This window comes from Mustela erminea, chromosome 19 (genome assembly GCF_009829155.1).
Source record: "Mustela erminea isolate mMusErm1 chromosome 19, mMusErm1.Pri, whole genome shotgun sequence".
Classification (NCBI taxonomy): Eukaryota; Metazoa; Chordata; class Mammalia; order Carnivora; family Mustelidae; genus Mustela; species Mustela erminea.
The window spans coordinates 42,300,383-42,327,960 of record NC_045632.1 but is presented as its reverse complement, the minus strand read 5'-3'; the positions used below and the strand labels follow the sequence as shown (position 1 = coordinate 42,327,960).

Below are 27,578 nucleotides of genomic sequence, written 5' to 3'. Positions count from 1 at the left end.
AGGTAAAAATTTGTTAACCTGTGTTTTGAAATGTAAATGTCAGAGAAAGGGTATGAGAACCCAGCCTTCTCATTTATCGACGTGCACTAAAGAGTTCTATCTCTGAGAGTCTGGAGTCTACTTATTCTGAGAATATCTAAATTTGGAATAAGAATGGCATCCTCAAGGGGCGCCTGGGTGGCTCACTCAGTTAAGCCTCTGCCTTCAGCTCAAGTCATGATCTCAGGGTCCTGGGATAGAGCCCCACATCCGGCTCCCCGCTTAGCGGGAAGCATACTTCTCCCTCTCCCACTCCCTCTGCTTGTGTTCCTTTTCTCTCTGTCAAATAAATTAGTTAATTAAAATCTTAAAAAAAAAAAAAAAGGGAAGTGGCACCCTCGATTGCCCTTTCTTCTACAATACTATATATTTATAGAAGTTTAGTGTTTCTAGCACCTACGTAGCTGTGCTGATAACAGAAATTGAGGCTACAACGGAACAGCAAAAAGGGCTACCTTTTCTAGGTGACTTTAAAGAAAATAATTTTAAGATAATTAAAATAGAAAAACAGATTTGCAAACAACATTCCCATGCACAGGAGTGCTAAGCCATAAAATCAATAGACAGAAACTAAGTATCAAAGCTCTTAATAAAAACCGAAACAGATACTTCACCCTCAAAAACCCATTTTGATTGGAAAGAATATTTCACTTCTCTGTAGTAAATTGCTAGAGTTTAAACACTTGTGACTCTTATCTAGAAATTGAGATATTAGAGAAAATAGTTGAGGGAATAACCAGCCTCTTAAGTCCTCAGTAAATATTTGAATAATGATTAATAGAAGAGGAGAAAGGGGGGGGATTTAGAAATGGTTTCTTGTAGCTTCCCTCTAATCTCAACTTGAAAAGATGCACCTTATTTAACAAACGTTTACTACCTATCATTTTGTATAAGTTATTATCATCCAGGGCAGTGGGACTATACCAGGAATTTTAAAGAGGTGTACATCCTACCACCCAAAAGATTCCCACATCAGTTAACAGTCTTTAATAAGGAAGAGCTGAATACACAAAAAGAGAATTGTAAGAATTAAAATCAAATTTACCCCTTACATATAAGTAGGATTCATTTAACTTTGAAGGTTAATGGAATATATCAACGATAATAAAATTTTAAGAAATCTGAATCCATCAGCTTTCCAACATCCTTTTAAAGACTGCAGTTCAGGGGCGCCTGGGTGGCTCAGTGGGTTAAGCCGCTGCCTTCGGCTCAGGTCATGATCTCAGGGTCCTGGGATAGAGTCCCACATCGGACGCTCTGCTCAGCAGGGGGCCTGCTTCCCTTCCTCTCTCTCTGCCTGCCTCTCTGCCTACTTGTGATTTCTCTCTGTCAAATAAATAAATAAAATCTTTAAAAAAAAAAAAAGACTGCAGTTCAGGGGTGCCTGGGTGGCTCAGTAGGTTAAGCCTTCAACTCGGTCACGATCTCAGGGTCCTCGGATGGAGCCCTGCATCTGGCTCTCCACTCAGCGGGGAGCCTGCTTCCCCCGCCCCACTCTGCCTGCCTCTGTGCCTACTTGTGACCTCTCTCTGCCAAATAAATAAATAAATAAAAAGACTGCAGTTCTAATAAACTTGCATATAAATGACTGAGGATTATCTACCTGACAAATCTGAAATACTCAACTGAAAAACTAAATGAAATGAATTCAGCCAAGTGACTGGTTATAAAAATATACAAAAACCAACAACTTTCTTATATTACAATAGCAACTCAACTCTTTGGAAAGTAAGATGGAAAAAAAAAACTATTTTAAAATAGCAATAGAGGGACGCCTGGGTGCCTCAGTTGGTTGGACGACTGCCTTCGGCTCAGGTCATGATCCTGGATTCCCGGGATCGAGTCCCGCATCGGGCTCCCAGCTCCATGGGGAGTCTGCTTCTCTCTCTGACCTTCTCCTCGCTCATGCTCTCTCTCACTGTCTCTCTCTCTCAAATAAATAAATAAATAAATAAAATATTAAAAATAAAATAAAATAAAATAGCAATAGAAGTATCAACTAAGAATGAATTTTGTTTTTTGGGTTTTTTAAAAAGCTTTTATTTAAAAAAAAAAGATTTTATTTATTTATTTGACAGAGACAGAGACCGCGAGAGAGGAACACAAGCAGGGGGAGTGGGAGAGGGAGAAGCAGCAAGCTTCTAGTCAAGCAAGGAGCCCTACACAGGGCTCCATACCAGGACCCTGGGATCATGACCTGAGCCAAAGGCAGAGGCTTTAATCCACTGAGCCCCACAGGCGTCCCCCTATGCATATATTTCTAAAATAATGCACTGTTTTGAAGACTGAACATAAGAAGCAATGGCAGTGTCAGTAAAGGACTGTAAATGTCACTTTTAACATGAAAGCTCCTAGGAGATAAGCTGACCAGAGTCTCAGAATCAAGTCTGGACTTTCAGATTCCCTGCAAATGTGAAGGACCCCTCTGGGGAAGTTTGTGAGTGGAGTCCTGAGTAGGCTATAGAAAACCTAAAGCTCACACTGGTTTTGGGGCATGTGGCACAGTGCGAGCCAGTATTCAAAGTTCACTGGAGATCTGGAAAAATAGTGGTCGGAAGCGGGCTGCTCTGTATTTTCTGATTCTACTGTATGAGTCTATGGCCTTTTCACAGGAGTTTCTCCGTAACTCTTTTCATTTTATAAAACTGAAACTCTAAACCCATTCAACAACAGTTTCCCATTCCCTTTCCACCCAGCCACTGGTGTCCACCAATCTACTCTGTGATTTGACTACTCTAAGTACCTCATCATGTAAGTGAAATCATATAGTACTTGTCTTTTTATGACTGGTTTATTTCACTTTGTATAATGTTCTGAAGATTCATCCATTGTGTAGAATATTGTAGAATTTCCTTCCTCAAAAGGCTCAGTGATACTCCTTTGTATGTTATATACCACACTTTGCTTGTCCATTCATCTGCTGATGGACACTTGGACTGTTTCTATGTTTTATTAGCTACTGTGAATAATGCTGCAATGAACATGGGTATACATATGTCTTTGAGATCCTTTCAGTTCTTTTGCATGTGTACGCCAAAGCGGAATTGCTGGATCACATGGTAATTCTCTTTGTAATTTTTTGAGGAACTGCCACACTGTTTTCCACAACAGTTGTACTCTTCTATGCTCCCAGCAGCGCTGCTCAGGGGTTCCAGTTTTTCATCCTTGTCAACACCTTTTGTCTTTTTTTTGATAGTACCCCTGTTAATGGGTATAAGGTAGTATTTTTCACTGCAGTTGTATTTCCTTAAGGATTAGTGATGTTGAGCATCTTTCATGTGCTTATTGGCTATCTGTATATCTTCTTTGGAGAAATGTCTATTTGAGTCCTTTACCCATTTCTTTCTTTCTTTTTAAATTTCTTTTCAGCGTAACAGTATTCTCTTTACCCATTTCTTAATTGAAGAAATTAAAAGTGACAGATATTGGGGTCACTGGGTGGCTTGCTCAGTAGAGTGCGACTCTTGATCTTGGGCTCTTAAGTTCAAGCCCCACACTGAGTGCAGAGATTACATAAATTTAAAAAATTAATATAAAGTAGGAGATATTAAATAATTCACTTGTAGGTCATAAACTTAGGTGGCAGAAGTTAGCATCCAGAACTCGGGACTATATAGTCACTTAAACAACCGTGGCATTAACGAACTGCGTTATTAATATTTTCTATGATTTCAAGGAGTATGTTAATAGACTATTTCCCTAAAGAACAAATAGAGTCTGGATATTCAATTTAATTCTTAAATCTATAGCACAAAGAAAAATAAATATGATGAACACTATATGATTATAAAATATATATGAATACTTCTCCCTACCCCCCCCAAATAATTTACTAGTTCTGCCATCTTCCTTCTGTGATTTAAAATAAACAATGCATAACAATGCATTTTTAAGAGAGTTCTGGAATGTTCTGACCAAAGTAGTACAATTTCAATTAAAAGCTTATTAAATGACAAAACTCTTTAAGACAAAACAAAACAAAACAAAAACAAAAACAAAAACAAAACCCAACCCAGTAATGAAACAAAAGGGGCACATGCTGTTTATTGTAATCCATTCTTGAGTCAACTCTGTAAGAATTACTGGAACTTTTACTAAATTATGAACATACTATTTTTTTCAAAGATTTTATTTGTTTATTTGATAGAGCAAGCAAGTGCACAGGCAGGGGGAGCAGGAGAGGGAGAAGCAGACTCCCCACTGAGCTTGGAGCCTGATGCAGGGCTCAATCCCAGGACTCTGGGACAGACCCGAGCCAAAGGCAGATGCTTAACCAAGTGAGCCACCCAGGTGCCCTGTGAATATACTATTAATACAGAAGAATTATGTGTAATTGTCTAGCAGCACAATTGTTCATAGTGAACATCTTTTCGCACTGTTAATAGAAAAACAAATCAAGTCAAAAGGTTAAGAAAAAGGTTAAAGGTTGTTGTGAAGTCATCAAAATGAGTTCTAAAGGGACCACATTAAAATATTAGTGGTTATTCAGAGTAATGGAAAGAATAACTTAGCGTGCTAAAATAATATAAGCCCTTAGAAGGTAGGATGTGGAGGCAACTTACCTAATGTTTATTTATTAGCAGCAGTGTGGTATGTTGCAAACAACACAGATTCTGGGGTAAAAAAAGACCTGGGTCTGGATCCTGGCTCTACCTAGGAAACAGATTACATGACTTCTGAAGATTTATTTATTTGGGCCTCAGGTTCCTGAGCTGTAAAATCAAACTATCACCAAATATGTTCCAAAATCAAATAAAAGATTTCACTATATAGTGCAGGGTTAAGAGAATCAGTGATAATGGAAATCATCTACCACATTGCCTGGTGATGATCACCTTAAAAACTGGTCTGCAGATTTTCAAAATGTATTTAAAATGGTCTAAAGTTCTGGGTGACTGGGTGGCTCTCAGTTCATAAAGTGCCCAACTCTTGGTTTCAGCTCAGGTTATGATCTCAGGGGTGGTGAGATCAAGCTGCACCAGCCCCATGAGCTCTGAGTTGGACTCTGAGTTCAGCAGATTCGTGAAGATGCTCTCTCTTTGCCCCCTCCCCCAAATAAGTAAATCTTTTTAAAAAGAATAAAAATAAAACAGTCTAAAGTTCTGAAAATGTTCTGGAATTAAATGGTGGTTAAGGATGCACATGGTGGGGCGCCTGGGTGGCTCAGTGGGTTAAGCCGCTGCCTTCGGCTCAGGTCATGATCTCAGAGTCCTGGGATCGAGTCCCGCATCGGGCTCTCTGCTCAGCAGGGAGCCTGCTTCCTCCTCTCTCTCTCTCTGCCTGCCTCTCTGCCTACTTGTGATCTCTCTCTGTCAAATAAATAAATAAAATCTTAAAAAAAAAAAAAAAAAAAGGATGCACATGGTGAATATATTAAATACCACTGAATTGTACACTTTAAATTGGGAAAGATGGCAAATTTTGTTAAGTGAATTTTATTTCAATTTTCAAAATGACCCAGACATGTTCTGGATAGCAAAGGAATGGCAAGCTAGGACTGAAAAGCTGCTATCACGAATAAGCAATATCCTAAAAATTTGGAGGATTCTCCAAAAGAGTTCTATAAGTGAGGTCAGATACTTATTAAAAATTATCATTTAATACAGGCGGAATATTTTGTTTGCTTGAAAAACATCTAAATTTTTTCTAATTATTTTTTCTAATTTTTTCTAATTATTTCTAATGGAAATGTTGGTCACATGTTCCAAGCTATCCTTCTGTTTTAATCTGAAGATTAACCTGCCTTTATATTTGAAGTTTTAAAAACACACAAGGTGGGCGCCTTGGTGGTTCAGTCATTAAACATTAAGCAGCTACCTTCTGCTCCAGTCATGACCCCAGGGGTCCGGGGATCGAGGCACACAATGGGCTCCCTGACTGGGTCCCCTGCTCAGCAGGAAGCCGGCTTCTCCTTCTCCCACTCCCCCTGCTTGTGTTCTGTGTGTCTCTCTCTGCCAAATAAATAAATAAATCTTTTTAAAAAATAAAATAAAATAAAAACACAAGAGTTCAGTAGTGGTTGTATACATGGAAAAAAGGTTTTCATCCACACACACAAAAAAAACCCGTCAAACATTCCCTAATCTGTCCTTTTCCTTCTTCAGCTACACAGTATAGCACAGCTCCAGAGTACTAAAGCACCAAAAGGCACATTTTAAGTACTATTTTAAATTCTTGGTTTCTAAATATACATCAGTTTGTGAGGACTGATCCTAAACTGAAAAGCTTGTAATAATTTCCAAATATGTACACTGTATATTTTCATAAAAGAAAGTAACAGTAATTAAACTCTTACCATAGTCTATACTCTAACATGAAAAATTTGTTAGCAAGGCCAGGGCTTTTAATCCTCTGTAGAAGACTAAGTATCCAAGAAGTGTTATCAGAGAAATAAAGTCTCTGAGCCTGCTCAAGGTAAACAATATTAAAATTTACAAATGTTGGGGCACCTAAGTGGCACGGTTGATTAGGCATCTGTCTTCAACTCAGGTCAAGGTCCCAGGCTCCTAGGGTTGAGCTCCACATTGTCAGGCTCCCTGCTCAGCAGGGAGCCTTCTTCTCCCTCTCCCACTCCCCCTGCTTTTGTTCCCTGTTTCCTGTGTATCTCTCTGTCAAATAAATAAATAAAAATCTTAAAAAACAAAACAGGGGCGCCTGGGTGGCTCAGTGGGTTAAGCCGCTGCCTTCGGCTCAGGTCATGATCTCAGGGTCCTAGGATTGAGTCCCGCATCGGGCTCTCTGCTCAGCAGGGAGCCTGCTTCCTCCTCTCTCTCTCTGCCTGCCTCTCTGCCTACTTGTGATCTCTCTCTGTCAAATAAATAAATAAAATCTTAAAAACAAAACAAAACAAAACCAAAAAGGCAACAGATATACCCGTGTTAAACATAAATAAATAAATAAATAAATTTTACAAATGTTTTCCTACCAGTAAAATGGAAATCATAAGAGTATCAGTGTATGTTACCTATGCATCAATTAAAACAGCACCTGGCATATAGCCAGTGTACAGAAGTGTTTGCTATTATTCTAATACTTTTTTTTAAAGTTTTAATTTAAATTCCAGTTAGCACACAATATACTATTACTTTAAGGTGTACAATACAGTGATTCAACACCTCCATACAACACCCAGTTCTCATCACAACAAATGCACTCCTTAATCCTCATCACCAATTTAACCCATCCCCCCATTCACTTCCCCTCTGCTAAAATCGCCAACACAAGAAACAACAAGTATTGGCAAGGACATGGAGAAGGGAAACCCTCTTGTGCTGTTTTGGGGAATACAAACTCATGCAGCCGTTCTAGAAACACTATGAAGTTTCCTCAAAAAGTTAAAAATAGGGCGCCTGGGTAGCTCAGTGAGTTAAAGCCTCTGCCTTCAGCTCAGGTCCTGATCTCAGGGTCCTGGAATCAAGCCCTGCATCAGGCTCTCTGCTCAGCAGGGAACCTGCTTCCTCCTCTCTCTCTGCCTGCCTCTCTGCCTACTTGTGATCTCTGTCAAGTGAATAAATAAAATCTTAAAAAAATAATAAAGTTAAAAATAGAACTACCCTAAAATCCAGCAACTGCCCTACTAGGTATTTACCCAAAGAACACAGAAGTACTAATGTGAAAGGATACATGCACACTGATGTTTACAGCAGCATTATCTACAATACCCAAATTATGGAAACAGCCCAAATATCCATCAACGATGAATGGATAAAGATGATAATGGCATATACATGCAATGGAATATTACTCAGCTATTATTCTAATTCTTAAATGAGGAAATAAAGGTACACAGTAGCAAAGCGAGTCCCATCCATTCTGAGATAGTTATAAACTTTCTGCCCTCCCAAAATGCCTTTACTAGAATAAAACACTCAAACTGTTCTATAAGAATGAAAGAGTTTTCATGATCACCACCTGTACAGTATGATTACTGTTTTCTAGATGATTGTGCAAAGATTTCCTAGATGGATGGAAATTGTGTGTGTACTCATAAAGTACATCAATGTCTACATTGCTTATCTTTTTATTCTAAAAATTTATACTGAAAATTAATTTTGTTTCCTCTCCCTTATACAAAGTTATCTATTTATTTCCAGTTTCTCTATCCTTTCATAGTCAGTAACAATAAGATCAGAAAGATAATAGGGGCACCTGGCTGACTCATTTGGAAGAGCATGCAACTCTTGATCTTGGGGTCCTGAGTTTGAGCCCCACATGGGGTTCGGAGATTATTTAAATAAATAAAACTTTTAAAAAAAGATAACACATTTTTCTTTAAGTCAGGTTAAAAAAAAGCATTCAACAATTACTAACAAGATGTGCAGAAAATTCAAAAATAAAATAAAAAGTTGGGCGCCTGGGTGGCTTAGTGAGTTGGGCCTCTGCCTTCGGCTCGGGTCATGATCTCGGGGTCCTGGGATCGAGCCCTGCATCGGGCTCTCTGCTCAGCAGAGAGCCTGCTTCCCCTCTCTCTCTGCCTGCCTCTCTGCCTACTGGTGATCTCTATCAAATAAATAAATAAATAATCTTTTTAAAAAATAATAAAATAAAATAAAAAGTAAATGCTATATAAAATATGTCTTAACCTAAAAAAATTCCTTTGGGAATTTCCTTTATCTCACTGCCCTCCCCCACACAGATACACGTTGGCAATCACCCTCCAAGCATACGGCCCACAGATATGCATCTTTTTTTTTTTTAATAAGATTTTATTTATTTATTTGTAAGAGAGAGAGAGTGAGAGCGAGCACAGGCAGACAGAGTGGAAGGCAGAGTCAGAGGGAGAAGCAGGCTTCCTGCGGAGCAAGGAGCCCGATGTGGGACTCAATCCCAGGACGCTGGGATCATGACCTGAGCCAAAGGCAGCTGCTTAACCAACTGAGCCACCCAGGCGTCCCCACAGATATGCATCTTGAAGACTCTCATGGCTAGGGTTTTATTAGACAGTAATAAATGACCTATTTTATTTATTTATTTTTAATTTTAAAAGATTTTATTTATTTACTTATTTATTTGACATGGAGAGAGAGAGAGATCACAAGTAGGCAGAGAAGCAGGCAAGGGGTAGGGGGGAAGCAGGCTCCCGCTGAGCAGAGAGCCCCATGCAGAGAGGGCCTGATCCCAGGACCCTGGGACCATGACCGAGCTGAAGGCAGAGGCTTAACCCACTAAGCCACCCAGGCGCCCCAATGACCTTTTTTATAAAAGAGATTTATTTTTAAATTTAAATTCAATGAATTAACATATAATGTATTATTTGTTTCAGGGGTAGAGGTCTGATCTGTGATTCATCCTATATAATACCCAGTGCTCATCACAACACATACCATTCCCCCAAGCCCACCCCCACTCCCCCACCCTCCAGAAACCCTCAGTTTGTTTCCTAAGAGTCTTTTATGTTTTGTCTCCCTTTCTGGTTTCATCTTGTTTCACTTTTTTCCTCTCTTCCCCTATAATCCTCTGCCTTGTCTCTTAAATTCCATGTATCAGTGAGATCATATAAATGACCTTTTCCTAACAGTAGCTAGCCCCCTCAAGGTCCTGGAAAGCTTGCTTCCAAAAATTCCTAAGAAACTTAGACACTATCCCTAATCCCCTCATGACCCTGGTGCAGCTCTTTGTGCCCACAGATCCTGTCCCCATGTTTTAATAAAACCATTCTTTTGCACTCCCCAGAATTCCACGGCCCTGGGATCATGACCTGAGCCAAAGACCAGATGCTTAACTGGCTGAACCACCTACTACAATATCTTAATTAACTGAATTATGAAGTTTAGAACTGTCAACCTTACACTTGTATATATTTTTTTAAGATTTTATTTATTTATTTGACAGAGAGAGAGATCACAAGTAGGCAGAGAGGCAGGCAGAGAGAGAGGGGGAAGCAGGCTCCCTGCTGAGCAGAGAGCCCGATGCAGGGCTTGATCCCAGGACCCTGAGATAATGACCTGAGCCAAAGGCAAAGGCTTAACCCACTGAGCCACCCAGGTGCCCCATTACACTTGTATTTTTAAAGAAAAAGTTTTATTTCAATATTTTTAAATCCAAGAGGGAGAGCTGACTGACTTCACACATAAACAAAATAGTTTAAAAGTCAGTACCTTCCAGTTAGAGTTACACTGATTTACTTATATGTAAATGTACCTCCAAGGTATCTGAAGATCATGAGTTCCCTTTTCTTGAATTATATTATTTGCTTGGATTTACCTTTTAGCATAAAGGTAAAATTTTAGTTTTGGCCTTATCTGAACTATAGACTCCAAGTTAAAGAAGACAGAAATAATATGTCTGAGGAAAATCCTTAATTCTTCCCCTCCTTCCTTCTGCTTCCTTTTTTTTTTTTAATATTTTTTAATTTATTTGACAGAGAGAGAGAGAGATCACAAGTAGGCAGAGAGGTAGGCAGAGAGAGAAGAGGAAGCAGGTTCCCTGCTGAGCAGACATTTCCTTCTGCTTCTTACTGCAGTATTTTTTTAATGATTAATTCAAAGACTTCAAGAATAAACACTGCTGAAATATTATATCAACTATAATTTTGGGGTAGGACTGCTAATCTTAATTTCAGTGCTTCCCATTTTCCCTCATAACTGATGTGTTTTCAGTTGGTATTGAGGTACATATATATAACAAGGGGTACCTGGGTAGCACAGTTCGTTAAGCCTCTGCCTTTGGCAAGGGTCATGATCCTGAGGTCATGAGACTGAGTCAGGCTCCACGCTCAGCAGAGTCTGATTTCCCTCTACCCTTCCCCATCTCATGATCTCTCTCTCTCTCCCTCAAATAAAGTCTTTTTAAAAAAGAAGTAAAATATTATGTATAAAGTATATTTTAGAAAACCAGACAAACCAAAGTAGACTCTTTTTTTTTTTTAAGATTTTATTTATTTATTAGACAGACAGAAATCACAAGTAGGCAGAGAGGCAGGCAGAAAGAGAGAGAGGGAAGCAGGCTCCCTGCTGAGCAGAGAGCCCAATGCGGGACTCGATCCCAGGACCCCGAGATCATGACCTGAGCCGAAGGCAGCGGCTTAACCCACTGAGCCACCCAGGTCCCCCCAAAGTAGACTCTTAACTACAGAGAAAAAACTGATGGCTATCAAAGACGAGGGGGGCAGGGGCACCCCTGGGTGGCTCAGTGGGTTAAGCCTCTGCCTTCGGCTCAGGTCATGATCCCGGGGTCCTAGGATCGAGCCCCACATCGGGCTCTCTGCTAAGCGGGGAGCCTGCTTCCCCTTCTCTCTCTCTGCCTGCCTCTCTGCCTACTTGTGATTTCTGTCAAATAAATAAATAAAATCTTAAAAAAAAAAAAAAAGACGGGGAGCAGGGTTTGGGTGAAATAGACAATAGGGATTAAAGAGTATACATATCATAATGGAAAAAATAAAATAATATAAATAAATAAATAAGTCTACTTTAAAAGAAGCAAACAAAAAACACATTACTTATTCCACTGCATTAAAATGTCAGTAACTAAATGCTGGAAAATATACTTCGTATTTTAGTTGAATAGAGATATTTAAAATCTAGATCTGACAAACTAGTTGTAAAGTCTCAATTTTTTGGGGGGGAGAATCACATTCCAAAACTTTACCACAGCTATCTTTTATTTGGAGTGACTAGGCTGTCTGAGGAGGAGAAGGAACTGGTTGAGCCTGAATAGGGATTTCTCAAAGCTAACATCAAGGAGTCCTCTAAACCCTGCCAAATTGTGGATGGTATATAAACAGACACAATATTTATTTTGGGACAAAGATCCTGCAGGCAAGTAAGCAAAATGCTCCAGAAGCACCAGAATCACAGACCTTTGGAAAAACCATTTAAAACAAGCGTCCATCCTCATTCATTCAATCAAATGCTGTTAAATTTTGCTTTACTTATGTTCATGAAAATGAATGATAAAAGATTTTGGTTTTAAGTACAAAAGTTCAGAGAAGAAAATAAAACATCAAAATTTCTTAAAAGTATCGGCTCTAGAAGCACCTGGGTGGCTCAGTGGGTTAAAGCCTCTGGCTTCAGCTCAGGTCAAGATCTCAGAGTCCTGGGATCCAGCCCCACATCGGGCTCTCTGCTCAGTGGGGAGAGCCTGCTTTCTCCTCTCTGTCTGCCTGCCTCTCTGCCTACTTGTGATCTCCATCTGTCAAAAAAATAAATAAAATCTTTAAAAAAAAAAAAGTATCTGCTCTAATAACATATACTTCATAACTACTTCTCAATGTCTGCTAGTAATGTTATTTGACTATCAATTAAAATCAGAAGTTAAAAATAGAAATGCAACTGTTAAAAAGTTTAACCTCCCTCTGGGGCCAACGTAATAACACTAGATAGTATATTCAATTTCTATAGAAAAAATGACAAACAGTAGCACTGTAAAGTTCATTTTTTCAGTTTATAAAATATTTTTATATCCTTTATCTTTATACTCAAAAACTAGGATCATGTAATAATCACATACAATTAATTTGAAACCCTAACCCAGGCTTTACAAAACACAGAATACATGCAAAAACCATTAATCTGACCATTCAAGACTAATAACTTCTGGTGAACCATAATCATTTGCATTTGTTTGAAATAAAAAGTAATTGGAAATGGGTCCTAAGAGGAAAGATCAAAGAACTAGAAGTTGCTTGGCCTACAAAAATTTAACTAAGAATGACTTAAATTCCAACTGGTTGCTTTCCTTGTCTTCTCAAAGCAAAATGAGAGAAAAGCAGTTTAGATTCAGGAAGAACTACAAACATTTTGGCTGTCGGGTTTAAAATACACCAGGATGGACCACTTGAGAAACATGTAGTGTTCCAACACTGTAGAGCTACAAGTGAAGCTGACCTAAGGCACAGCACAGCACTAAACTCCATAATTAAGTTACCTATAATTTCACCCTACAAAACCAACAAAAAGCCCAATTTTGGACAGGGTATTACAATTTAAAAGGCATTTTCACATACTCTAGTACTTCATTTAATCCTCACCATGAGGTATATGAATGACAGACATTCTGATTCCCATTTCCAGATTTTAAAAAAAAATAGCTATGATTGCCTTTTGACAACTCTCTCTGCTACGCTGTTATTTTAAACTTTTTTTTTTTTTAAGATTTTATTTATTTGACAGAGAGAGACACAGCAAGAGAGGGAACACAAGCAGGGGGAGTGAGAGAGGGAGAAGCAGGCTTCCCACTGAGCATGGAGCCAGATATGGGGCTTGATCCCAGGACCCTGGGATCATGACCTGAGCTGAAGGCAGACGCTTAACGAATGAGCCACCCAGGCAGGCACCCCTTATTTTAAACCTCTTCTAAAAAAGATGGTTAGAGTCAATGCAGACAGCTCACTAGAAACCTGGGTGCAAAAGTTTCAAATATATTTGGAATTTTTTTTTAAATTTCATTTATTTATTTGACAGAGAGAGAGAGAGATCATAAGCAGGCAGACAGGCAAGTAGAGAGAGAGAGAAGCAGGCTCCCCGCTGAGCAGAGAGCCCGATGTGGGGCTCAATCCCAGGACTCTGAGATCATGACCTGAGCTGAAGGCAGAGGCTTAACCCACTGAGCAACCCAGGTGCCCTTCAAATATATTTGAAAGATGGTATAAACTTGTGTACTCTGATTTGATCTTACATAAAATACCTATTTATGATCAGTTACCATTAACAGGCCTTCCTTACTGAAGACCTCTGGTTTGAAAATATTCTTACAGGGGCGTCTGGGTGGCTCAGTCAGTTAAGCAGCTGCCTTCAGCTCAGGTCATGATCTCCGGCTCCTTGCTCAGCAGGCATCTGCTTCTTCCTCTCCCTCTGTGCGCGCCCCCTCTCTCTCTCAAATAAATAAATAAAACCTTAAAAAAAAAATTAGATGCCCTGGGGCTCCTGGGTGGCTCAGTCGGTTAAGCAACTGCCTTCAGCTCAGGTCATGATCCCAGGGTCCTGGGATCAAGCCCCACATCAGGCTCCCTGCTCAGTGGGGAGCCTGCTTCTCCTCCTCCCTCTGCCTGCTGCTCTGCCTACTTGGGCTCTCTCTCTGTGTCAGATAAATAAATAAAATCTTTTTTTTAAAAAAAATTAGATGCCTTAAAAAATATATTCCTATAAACACAAAGGAAGAATGAATGAAATAAAAGGACTGATTTTGCGGAGTCAACTTTCTTAGATCATAAAGCCGTATTTCAAACCAAAGAGAATATGCAGGTTCTGTCTCCTATCAGCATTCCAATATTTCCAGAATTCACTAAATTTAAGTGAATATTGCAGAAGCCAGCCTCAAAGATAGCCCCGATGATCCCAGCCTCTGGTATTCACACCCATGTATGTGAATAAATACTCCTCCTTCCGTGTCAAATGTGGGCTAGACTTAGTGACTCCCTCCTAATGAAAAGAGTAAGACACAAGTGACTGGAGAATAGGTCATAAAAAGCATGGTGACTTCATTCTGTTTCTCTCTCTGTGGAGAGGCACACATGACGAGTAAGTGAAGCCACCTACAAACAGTCACGTGAGTGAGCTTAGAAGTGGATTCTTCAGCTCCAGTCAAGTCTTCAGAGTCTGCACAGTCCCAGCCCTAAGCCAGAATCATCCAGTCAAACCACTCCCACACTCCTGTAAAAGGGCACAAGGGAATTCCTGGCCATGACCGAAACACTGCCTTGATTGTGGGTAGAGTTTACATGCGTGCGTACATTTGTTAAAACTCAAATTTATACAATGAAAATGGGTGCATTCTAGTGTATGTAAAGTATACTTCAATAAAGTTGATTCTTTTTAACAGGCCACTGAACCTTTGGGATAAGCAGACCAAGGATCACTTATGCGAAAGCAGTGCCCTGATTTACGAAGTAAAGGCTGGGCGGAGAGAAAACAGAAGTGCATTAACAAGCCACCACCACAAACACACATGCCCTAAACTGCTCCTCAAAACTGCTCCACCCACAGTCTTTCCTATCTCAGATGACAGCAATCCCATACTGCCAGTTGCTCCTGCCAAAAACGCTGGAGTCATTCTTGACTCTCACACCCCACATCCAGTCCATAAGAAAATCCTGTCGGCTCTATCTCAAAATATAACCAGACTATGATCACTTCTCACCACCTCCACTGCTACTACCCTAGCCTCTCGCCAAGATCACAGCAACAGCCAAACTCGTCTCCCTACTTCACTCTTGCCCTCCTACAGCCTATTATTAACCCAGCAGCTAGAGTGATCCTTTCAAAAACCCAAGGCAGATCATATTGTTCAACTGCTCTAAACCCTGAAACTACTCCCCATCTCACTCACCATAAAAACCCATGTGATTGTGAGGTCAAAAAAACTGGCTCCTTGTTATCTCCCTGATCTCATCTCCTGTTACCCGCCTCCTTGCTCAGTCCACTCCAGGCACACTGGGCTGCTTGCTGCTTATCAAACACACAGAATATGCTCGCACTCTAGGACCTTCACAGTGACTGTACCCTCTGTCTTTCCCCTGATACCTACATGGCTCATCACTCCCGAACCTCCTTCAGGTCTCTGCTCGAACATGACCTTCTTTACCCAGACCAACCTATTTAAAATTACAAACATTTCTGGTGCTTGACCACCCTTATTCTTATTCATTTTGAATACTGTCTAACCTCCACTCCTTCCATAAAATAATCTCGAGGGAAGGATCTTTGTTTTGTTCACTGATGCATCTCAAATGCCTAGGACAATGCTCAGTATACACAACAGTTATCAACAAGAACCTTCCAAATGAATGCATTTTTCAGCAACTGTGTCAGGTACTTGGCTAAGCACTTTATATCCACTATTTCATTTAATCACTAGGGAAACCCTGGGAAGTAAGCATTAACCTCATGTTCTGATTGAGGACCATAAAGGTCAAGTGACTTGCACAAAGTTATATAATAGTGAATGATGCCAGGACTTACTTATGCCTAACTCCAAAGCCTTAACAGTAGTTTCCTCAAAGTTGGGTATGAATGAAGAAGGGAACTAAGCTGCTTCAGAAAGTGACTAGGCTGAGAACATGTGGAAGAAAATATGCAGATCTGAGATCCAAAATATGAAGCAGAAGCAAACAACTAACATTTGGAGAAATCCCTTTGATTATTCTTTGCTTCTAATCCTGGAGGGACAGAAATACAAGCTAATAACTATCAGAAAGAGAACCATAAAAAAGGAGTTAAGAAAAATACGAGACTCCATAGCTTGGAGTTCCATGGTTGAGAAAATATGGGTCAGTACCTTTTGGCTAAATTCACTGGTATCCTTTATCCCACTGGAAAAGAGCAATATACTAGCAGTTTCCTATTTGTTTTTGTGCCTTAACATGTTTTCCTTTCCTCTGGATCCTACTGATATAGTACAGGTGTTGAAAAAGTGTATTTAAAAAATATAGGATCTACATATAAACATTTGCAAATTTAAATCTGAGGCAAAGATACTGAGTTTGCCACTGTTACTATTCTTGGAACACAGCCACACTCATTTGTTTACATATTGTCTATGGCTCCTTTTCCACTCTCACAGCAGACTTGAGCAGCTGCCACACAGACCACATGCCTGCAAAACTAAAAATATTTGATATATGGCCTTCTACAGAAAAAAACTTCTAAAACAAATATTAATAAAATGTAAGTTTCCTGATAACTCACTTATATGAATTCTATCAATTTTCCAGGTGTATTTGGAAACATACCCTCTAAACACTAAAATAAGTCATACAAAGTTTTTGTTATTGGTGTTCATGTAACCAAAAACATGTCAATGGCTTAAGTCCAAGAGTAATCTGGTCTTCGGTCTGGTAAAGTTATCATTACATTAATTTAAGCAAACATACTTTCTAGTAGAGTTAACACCCATTTATTAGTTATTGAATACTGGAAGACCTGGGTAACATTGATGTGCACTTTGAAGTGTTAAAGTAGCTTAGCATTAAAACTGAGAAAATAACTTTTTGGTTTATGTCTGTAGTATCTGAGCCACCATGTTAAATAAACATTAAGAAAGTGTTTTGAACAAGGAGAAAAATAATTTCTTCATTCACTTACACATACATGCACAAAACAGACAAAAAAAGCATAATCCCACAATGACTTCCCAAATTCTTCCTTATATATAAGAATTATAAAATAGTAAAACTTGGAACATTTGCTTTTAATCTTCCAAGCAAGCAAGCTAATACATAGAAAAGCAAATCCCTTATTACTCACTTTGAAAATTCTATAATCTATTTTCCCTCTTCCTCTCCAAAGATTAGTTGGTTTGTCACCCACCAAAGATCAAACCCTGGGGTGCATGGGTGGCTCAGTCAGTTAAGCACCAGACTCTTGTATCTGACTCAGGTCATGATCTCAGGGTTGTGAGATTGAGCTCTGGGTTGGGCTCTTGCTCAGCAGGTAGTTTGCTTGATTATTTCCCCATCCCTCTCTCTCTATAACAAAGAAATAAATATTTTTTTAAAAAGATTTTATTTATTTATTTGACAGAGAGAGACACAGCAAGAGAGGGAACACAACAGAGGGAACATAAGAAAGGGAGTGGGAGAGGGAGAAGAAGGCTTCCCACCGAGCAGGGAGCCCAATGCGGGGCTAGATCCCAGAACCCTGGGATCATGACCTAAGCCAAAGGCAGACTCTTAACAAATGAGCCACCCAGGCGCCCCTAAAATAAGTAAATCTTAAGGAAAAAAACCAAACAACCCATCTTATGTCCTAAAGTTTAAACAAAAAACTTCATTGTGTATATATATAAAACCAGGCCTATTTTTCCTAATACAGGCTCATACAAAAACCTTTGTATTATTTATGTATTATGTTTTGCAAATAAAGTGAGAAGTTATAGTATTCATGACAACACTTAGAAGAGTAAGTGAGCAAGTTGATAAAAACAGGCATAGAAACACAAAGGAAAGAGGAGAAATACTGAGCATAAAATGAGGCCAAAAAATATTTTTCTTTAAGTATTTTATTCCCATAAGAGTCAACTTCTACATTAAAAGATGAACCAATCCATTATTCACTAAAATTTCACCAAAATTATGTAATACATTTAAGTTAGAGTTTAATAGAGCTCTCAGTTTAAACATTTCATATGTTCAACCTAAACTTCCAACATAAAAATTTTAAGGCATCAATTTGTTTTCCCAGCTTTTCCTCAAAACAAAAAAATTATTTCCAAGTTCAAGTTTCACACTATTTTTTAATGAAAATTAAATTTGCAGTATTAACAGAAGTAGAAAGTTACCCATGAGCTATTTCTAAATATTATTAAATTATGCCTACAGAGCCTTTTCCCATTTTTCTCTTAATTTTATTTTTTAAAGCACTGTAGTCACTTAGGTTAGTAAAACAAAATATATCCTGTCAATACTTTCCAAAGAAGTAAGTTTTAAACGTTACATGTAAGAAAGCACACTACTCTTTAAGAGCTAGAAGTTTCTATGATGAATATTATATACATGAAATTAGTAATGGAATGACATAAAAAAAATTGACAGTTATTTAAAAAATCGTATTACATCCTTATAATATGAAAACACACCTGACCATATGTGTGTATAATCAGACCTGTGATCTCTTCATTAAGCTGTAAATCTTCCAATGATCTCTAATAAAACAATCCACAGTATTTCAAATTGCAAAGAAATGTTTCCTACCTTGCCTGCTTCTCTTTCTAAGTCGACATACTCCCGGCTAGGTGTCTGTCGTTGCTCTCCCTGCCAGCTGGCCGGAAAAAACTGGAGAGACAGATTGGTTCCTGTGGCCACAAAAGCCTTTTAGAAAAATCAATACAAACAGGATCAGGAGCAGGACATTACATAAATTATGCAGGCAGTCATTTATTTTTACATCGGTTTCTGTCTTAAGCGAGGCAGCACTGAGAATACTTAAAAGTAAAAAAACATGCACTCATCATTTTTCTTAAGTATTAAGTTACAAACATCTGATTCCATTTTGAGGACCTTCGCCATTGGCTGCTTAAATATAAAATCAGACATGGAATCAATACTTTCTTTCAGGTCATTTTTTGCTGACGTTAGGATCTCGCATTGCTAATGTCTAACCAGAAGACATCATCTCTGAATTTAAAAACTTCTATTTTTAAATGTGAAAATCACTAAAGATCTATACATTTTGAATTTTAAAGCATACCACAACTTCAAGTTGTATAAATGGGACATTTTAATTTCTCTTGATTTCCCTTGCTTAATGAAATACTGCGTTCTCAAGCCCATGTTAAAAACGCCCAAGACTGTGTCTTCTGATAAATGATACATTAGCAATGTGATATGACAGTAGTTATCTCTCTAAAACCTTAGGTGATTTAAAAAATATGCGTTTTCTGAAATTTAACTTTAGGAGAACTGGATCTGACTATATAAAAGAGTATTCATCTAATATTTATAATAAGATTTGGATGCATGGTTCAACAGACAGAACAATCTAAAGCCATTTTGATAAAGTGTTCTGTGTAGCCCCTAAGCAATTTAACTACATTTCCTCCAAGTAAAAAATGGAATTAGCATTGTACCTCTTCCAAAGGGAAATTCAGAAAGAAGTAAAAAAAAAAAAGCATTTTGGAAACAAAACAAAACCCTGAAACAAATTTTTCATCATCTGAATGTAAACTTTCTTTGTTGAAATGAGAGGTTTTGGTTTGTTTTATTTTACTAATTAAAGTTCCACAGCATACTTTGTTTGCAATCAAAGAGTCTTCATCTGAAAGCAAGGGGTTCACATTTTGGGCAATTTGTTTAAAGCCATCAGCTGACTGAACCATCCACTAGTACCCCCGATGATTAACAGCTTAGATTCCTTAGAGTTAAAAATGTATTCTTCCTATTTCTATTATTGGTATTGCAGGTACAACTGCCAACCTAACTGCTAAATCTCTAAAGAAATCTTTGATGCCATTTACCTAATCAACAGGGATACTCTTTCTTGTGGTATTTTACATGAACGGGGACTGAAAAAACATCAATATTAAAACATTAGCCTTTAAAAAAAAATCTTTCCCAATTAATACCAAGTTTAAAAAACAATCAAGTATAGTGAAATGAACCAACAATAGTTAAAATGAAAAGCAGACACTAGAAGGCACAGTGCCTAGGCTGTAGGATGAAGCAATTTACTTAGCTGTACATCAGTTTCCCTACTAATTAGTATTTGTAAAGTGCTTATAATAGTACCACGTAAATGCCATTTAAATATTTGTTAAATAAGAGAAATAGTTCTGAGCTGGATAAGAGAGCTAACTTTTTCAGTCTCAGATAATAAAATAAATTCTCAGTGTAGAGTGGTGGCAGATAAGAGATTCAGCCCATGAATGAATGCCTTGTGTCAAAATCCTCAAGGCATCTTTCTTTAGTATTCACCTAGTAACAAATCCTTCCACTCCCTGTGTACCCCAAATCAGCTCTGTGCAAGTAAAAACAATCTACAGATCTTATTACCTCACCTCCTGTCTGAAGACCAACCTCAGAAGAGATTTCCTGCTTCATCACTTCATGCCCATTATCTCATCAAGATCCCTCTCTCTGAGAGAGGAGAAGTGGTAAAAACAGATCATTCTACAATAGCATTTCACAAATTTGACCATAGAACTCTTTTTCTAATGGAATATCTACACACACATAACAATTGGGAAAACTCTGTTCAAAAACACAAAAATGTTTACACTGGTTATCACTGTCTTTATGTAAGATTTCCAGTTTGTCCCAATGATTATTCTACAGGTTTCACAAATTGCAAAATAACACACTTTAAGCCAATTCAACATACCTTTATCCTTCCATCTTCAGGACTAAAAATATATAGTTTTTACTGCCGTCACAGTCATCACCATACCTGAATTCTTTAATTTACCATTAGTGTTGAAGACTTCTCCCAACACTCTTACCACAATAAAACTTACATGAGGAATAAAACAGACCAAATAGATTCTACCCCTTACCCATAATCACTTTTATTCATGCTATGATAAGGAGTCTGGGTAAGTTTTATAGTTATGATCACAACTATCTAAATACAAAATAAATTCCTTAGTCTCAATGATACACTAAGGAGATGCTCAAAATTAAGAGTAAAAAGGGGGGGAGATTGATAACAGTTTTGGTAATTACACAACATATTTTTACTGTATATAGCTGCCGTCAAAAGACAGTCAAAATAATACCTTCTCCACACCTATTTTCCACAACCAAATAAGTGAAAACCACAGCCTGTTCCTAACTAAAAAGACAAATTTTAGGCATTATATTAAGTAACCTCTAAATTCAATTAATCAAGTAGCTATGATACAAAAGACGTTATGCAGAGTACCTGTTTAGAGGGGAGTATAATAATGTATACACCAGAGTTAATGTGGTCTGTACCCTCTAGGAGCTAGGGATCCTGTAATTTAAATGTGAAGAATACTGAATTAAAGGGGGGGGGGGCTAGAAAAAGGAGGAAATGTGAAATTCCTTCCCAAATTACAAATAATTACATTATTTAACAAATTAAGACATGTATGCTATATTAAGTGAGAATATTACACAGAATTCAACCTACCCTCCTTTAACTTTTAATACTTGTCAGATATTAAGAACTTATTAAAATTCATAGGATCAGATATCTGGAAGAGAGAAAGGCCTAAAAAGTCTGTCTGATTTATCCCTGGAAAGAAACTTATGATAAATACAAGCAACCTATAATAATACTACTGTAATATTACAAAAATATTATAATATAGCAATTCAGATCTACTGTGGGTTAAATTATACTCCCAATTCACAATTATACTCAGTAAAGTTCCCGATGTGACAGAAAACAACCTAATAACTATACTTTATAAGTCCTCCCGAAAAAATCCCCTCAGCTCTAAATATCAGGAAGTACTTTGTACCTCATCCCTCACACTTACATCAATTAACTCCAGGAAATCCACTGGTTAGGTATACCATCCACCTTTTGCAAAAGGAAGCCCAGACAACAAATAATATATCACTGGATCAACCAATGAATGATTCTTCTATCACTCAAGCCAAAACCGAAAGCATGTCTTAGGCATTTTAATCATGAAGTATTATAACTACTCAAGAAACTTGGAAGTGTTTTACTTACATAACAGGCACTAATGACCAAATACTCTAGAGCTCCTAATAGATTTAGCCAATATGTTCACATGATCTGTAATACAGTTCTAAAAAGTCTTCATTTTAAATAGAAAAATATTCTTAAAAATAAATTTGATTTAGGTGATGAAGAGGGAGAATTTTATGGTATGTGAATTGTTTTTCAATAAAATATATTCTCTATAAGGGGTGGGGGGGGGGGGAGCAAATGTTCCAATATGTCCTCCTATTGTTAACCCAAATTCAAACTCCACCACTGCTTCAAGTCTCTGCAAATGCCATGGGCCCAGTTCAGAATAGATAACTGCATTCCATTAGACAGCACTTCGACTTCTTCTGTCTTTTAATTAGTAAGATCTCTTTTCTTTAGCTTCTTCCTACTTATCTTTGGCTTTTTCATCCCCCCCCCCATAAGACAAATCAAAAAGACGATGAGACACTTGAGCTTTTTTTCCCCCTAAGGTAAGGTTTGGTGAAGGTGAAGCGCACTGAATTCACCCCCTAAAACACCTCCAGATCAACTGTGGGTTTCACAAGCCCATGCGATTCTTCAGGAACTGCGGCACTAAACGGATACGTTTCTGAGGTTTGAAAAAAGATGATGATGGTTTCTGATTCTCCTGAGCCTTAACATTCTAAGAAAATAAGATGGCTCAGTCTTCAGGGCTTGTTTGTCTCTATTAGGACAATAGATGACTGGTATAAAGCTTCTCAGCTATACTGGCGGTTAAACAGCTTCACAAACAGATTTAACAACAAACCTAGCGTCCTGAGAAACTGACTCTCGCCCAGGAATCAGATCTTTGAATGAAGCCCCGTTCTTTTTCCGCATGGGTGTTTTCTCCCTGACAAATACCCTACCCCTTAATGAGTGACACAGCCCTTACAAAGACCTCTCCCCGTTTAGTGGGGCTCGGGTGTGAGTTCTCCTCGCGGCAAACTGTTTGCCGAGCCGCGTCTGGGAAACACAACCCGCCCGCAGAGAGCCACAGGGAAGCGTCTCCCCGCGAGGACGCGGCCCGCCAGTGTCTGGTTTCGCATTTTGAATCCCGAGTAGGAAGTGAGACGGCGCCCGCTCAGTTCCGGGAGTCGCGGCGTCCGCGGCGCGGTCCGGAACCGGCCTGGGCCGCGGCGGCTCCCCGCGCAACAAGTGACCCGCGCGCGCCTCGGTCCCCGCGCCCCGGGCCCCCCGCGCCCCTACCCCGCCGACTTACGATTTCCGAGCGGCCGTCGCGGCAGGCGTTCTGGAAGCGCGCCTGGCGCTCCTCGTGGGGCCGGTCCCTGAAGCCCGTGTACTTAATCTGCAAGGCAGAGACGGCCCGAAATCAGGAGCCAAATCCGCGACGCCGCCTGCGCGCCCGCCCGCCCCGCGCGGCGCAGATAAGGGCAAGCAGAGTCTGCGGGCTGGCGGCTGCCCGGGCGAGATTGCCCGTCCGCCGGGCTGCCCAGGGCTGCGCCGCCCAAACTTTTCTCCGCCCGGGCCCACTCGGGGCGCGCTGCGGCCTCCAAGCCGCCCGCCTGCCTCACCTCGCATTCGCGGCTCAGCTTCCTGAAGAACTCCTCGTTCTCGAACTTGCTTCTCTGGTCGGGCACGACGCGCGGCATCTTCCCGCCCTGAGGCAGCGCCGGCCGACCGGGCTCCGGGCTTGCGCGGCACCCGCTGGCCGGCTTCACGCTGACCGACTGACCGCCCACCCGCGGCGCCCTGACTCTGGCTTTCCTTTGTTTCAGGCGCCCGCCCGCGTGGGCTCCCGCTCCCGGGAGTCTGAGATGCCGCCGCCCGCTCGAGCCCAGCCCACGCCACCGCCGCCTTAGCCGTTGCCTACCGCCCGCGCGAACCCAGTACTCGCCGCCCCCGGCCGCCGCCGCCGCCACTTCCTCTCGCCGCCCACCTCGCAAGCCCGCCCGTCCGCCCCGCCCCGGTCGGCCCCACCCCTCCTCCTCGCGCGCCCGCCCGCCCCAAACTCCGGCAAACAAAACGCACCATTCACAACTCTGCGACCCGCGCCGCGCATGCGCCGCCCGCCCGCTTGCGGGGCGGCTAGGCTGCGGCGAACCAGAGCTCCTCCCGCTGCGCGGCCCTCTCGCTCCCTTAGCCGCCCGCGGGCTTCTCTGTGTAGAATCGCTCTGCGGGCATCAGCCTGGACCTTAGAGACGAGGAGCGGCCCGCGCGGGTCCTTTCCGTCGACTGTATGGAACTTTGGGGTTCTTCAGCTGCTCGGAGTGACCCCAGATTGTCACCTGAACGTGAGGAAACTTAGGTCCTTGGGGACTTTGTGTCCCAAAACCGACGGGGAGGGATGTAGGCTGCTACTAGCAAAGACTAAAGGTGGTAACAGACCACAGAATCTAACTGAATCCACATCGTAGTGGAAAGGTCGGAGCTGTTGGGAGTCAGAGGGTACTTGTCTGGAATCTCACTCCACTGTTTACACGAGCCTGAAACGCGCCCTGGACGCTAAGCCTCAGTTTGCCCATTTGCAAAATGCAGACACAAGCTCTCAGGGTTAGCGTGAGAGTCCAACACATAATGAGCACTCAATAAACAAGTCTCCAAAGAAGAAAAGCTGAATTGTATGTAAACCTAATGCCAGTCCATCTATTTACCCAAATGTGCAATGAAACCCTAAAAAAGATCCACAAGTTTTAGGGGTTATTTGGCCCAAGCTGGAGAGAGTTTGATATGGGATTTATGGCAGAGGTTGACTAAAAGTTGATCCTCAATAAATTCTGATCCTTAAAATTTCAGCGTGTCAAAAACTCAGTGCAAGGATGGCAAATAGGTGCCAACTCTGACTGACAGTAGCTGGCCATATTGCAAAGGACTATGAGGATACAATGCCGGCCTGAACACAGGATTTGGCAGAATTTCCTACCCCTGCCTAGTTCAATCTCAGTTTTGCACATGCGGAACTGAGTGAGGGTGACCAAGTGTTGGGTTTTCCAGAGACTGTCTTGGTTTTAGAGTGGAAGTCCCATGTCCTAGGAAACTACTCAGCTCCTTGCAAACTGGGATGGTTGGTCAACCTAACTGAGATCCAGAGATGGATCAGTTGCCCAAGGTCAGGAAGGGAGTTTTCAGCGAAGTCAAACCTGTAAGCTGGTGGTTTTAACAAACACTTTCTGAATAGCAAACATAGAATCAACCCTCTCCAAGGGCATTCTTACCGGGCCCACATCAAACCTGTGTGAATATATGAGTGTGCACAAATAGAAAAGGTACAGATGTGGATGTCACCCAAATACTACCATTGGGCCTCCATCTATTTCTAAATAGTCCCTCAGTTCTCTTTCAATTGCAAGTGACAGAAACCCAATTCAAACAATAAACTTAAAGAAAGGGTTTAATTTTATTTTAAGTAAATAAATCACACAGAGGGAGGGATAGTCTCCTGGTTTTTTTCCCCGTTTTTCCATTTCTTCTCACCTGCTTGCCTTTCTCAAGCACCCTTCAATGGTGTCCATTTCCTGGCAAAGGATGGGAGCAGCCACTTCTCCAAGTCATAAAATTTCTGGGAAGGACTTGGATTGGCCCAGTCTGTGTCACATACTCTTCCCTCTACCAAATCACCATGTGCAGGGTGATATGACGACATGGGCCAGCTTGCTCTCCCATCAGCACTTGGGGGAACTGGGATGGGCAGCCTCAGATAGTATATCCCATGTCACCATTCGACACCCTCATATTCCTTTAAGGTAGACATTAGTATAAAATTTTCCATTTCTACCTCTAAAGAATGATCCACAAGGCAGCACTCTTACTCCTCGGTGTGTCCAGGTAGGGCCATGAACTTGTAGCTGATCTTGGCGGAGGGGTGGGAGTACAAAACGGAGCAGAGTACATGAACCATCAGCCTCATGGGGGTGGGGAATGATGTCCTGAGGGAAAGGGCTGAGAAAGCCTGCCAGGCAGATCCAGAACAGCAACACCACAGACAGCCTTTGGCAACTCCAGGCCACAGGATAACCCACTCGGCATTGTCTGGCGTCCAACCAGCCAGGACAACTGGGAAACCAGCCGCAGGCTGGAGGAGGCCATCTCCTCGGCTGACCTCTGTATGCCTTTTTTTGTTGTTGCGCAAGTTTTTTTCACTTATTTTAAAAATTAGATGAGAGGAAATTAATAATGGAAAATATCACCTGTGTCAGGTATATTTAACTCTGTGTTTCTGTCCAGCTGGGTATAGATTGGTCCAGCCATGACCCCATGGAGGGGTTTGCTAAGAGCCAGCTCTAGTAGGGTCAGTCCATAGATGGAAGCCTGTGGCTGTCTGTTCTTTGCCTAGAAACACCTCAAACCGGGCTGAACTGTCTCTGAAGCCCTGCCATTTGGATCCTTCCTTTCCTAAGGATTCAGTGTGCCCAGGGCCTCTTTTTCCTATCTTCCTGGGTGGATAGCTGCTCCTACAGGACTCCCTGACCCATCTTGAATGGATGGGCAGAGAATGCGCAGTAACACTGAGCAGGGGATGGGAACCCTCAATCGTTCGGCTCACCTGTGAAGCTGTGAGCTGGATGCTTTTATGTCCCTTATCTCAGTTAATTCAGAGAACCACTTTCTAAGACAAGTTTTCTTGTCCTAATTGGACAGATGAGGAAATAGAGGTTTTGAAACAATAAATAAGTGATCATAGGACAGTGACAAGACCTTGACTCAGTAGAGATAACAAAATGGCATTGGGGTATATCATCTTCATTCACTCCTCACCATAACCCTGCAAGTTTGGTAAGATTGACCTTATTTTACAGATGAAGGAACTGATGTTCAGAAGGGCTGGCCATCTCCGGGCTGTGCTCTTAACTGTTCTGCCCTAAGACATCCGCTGGTGGAGCTGCTGAAAGTACTGCTCCTCTCTCTGGCTGAACTGCGAGCTGGTGGACAGTGGCAACTGGATGTCATTCCTCCTGGAGCACCCTACCATGTTCCCAAAGGGTCCCCGACAGGCTGAATGAAGGGATCCTATTGTGGACCTTGTGGCAGGATGTGTTTCTTGACCTCGATGATTGTGCATTCCTGTCCCCTGAGCCCATCTGTTTGTCCTTTGTTGGCTTGGAAGGTCAAAGCCTAGACTAGACATCCTGCCTCCTTAAGTGAGCAGAAAGGATGGCTTTATCCAGGTGTGGTATTGGCAGCTCCCCACATCTGCCTCGCCTCATACAGAGGGTGAGGTCTTCCCAGGCCCCTGAGCCTCTAGTACATTTTTTCTAAGGTAAGAGTTTCCTTTCAGTTACTGAGGAAATATTGTGCCATCTTGAAGCTGAAATAGGATCTGGAACCACAAATGAGACTTGACGGTGGGAGGGGAAAGAAGGGAATTCAGTGGCTGCCACAGCTCCTAACACCCCAGCTCTACCTAGCTTCTAGTTTGGGGATGGAGAAGGGCCCAAGTCCAGGATGAGGGACTCATCTGCTCAAACCTCCAGGCAGTTTCCTGGGCCCTAAGGAATTCTTTTT

General features: G+C 40.9%; 1 protein-coding gene across 2 annotated transcripts in view; it reads right to left on the bottom strand.

The window, feature by feature from the left end:
- CBFB (core-binding factor subunit beta) overlaps positions 1 to 24,014 on the bottom strand; it is a 64,986-nt gene extending 40,972 nt beyond the window's left edge. The window contains exons 1-3 of one of the 2 annotated variants that reach the window (XM_032324359.1): positions 23,651 to 24,014; positions 23,338 to 23,424; positions 18,665 to 18,781 (exon numbers count right to left, since the gene is read on the bottom strand). In XM_032324359.1, coding sequence (XP_032180250.1) covers positions 18,665 to 18,781; positions 23,338 to 23,424; positions 23,651 to 23,728 — 282 coding nt within the window. In that variant the 5' untranslated portion in view covers positions 23,729 to 24,014. The remainder of the gene's footprint in view (positions 1 to 18,664; positions 18,782 to 23,337; positions 23,425 to 23,650) is intronic. The other variant, XM_032324360.1, reaches the window with a different exon arrangement.
- Positions 24,015 to 27,578: the final 3,564 nt, after the last annotated feature.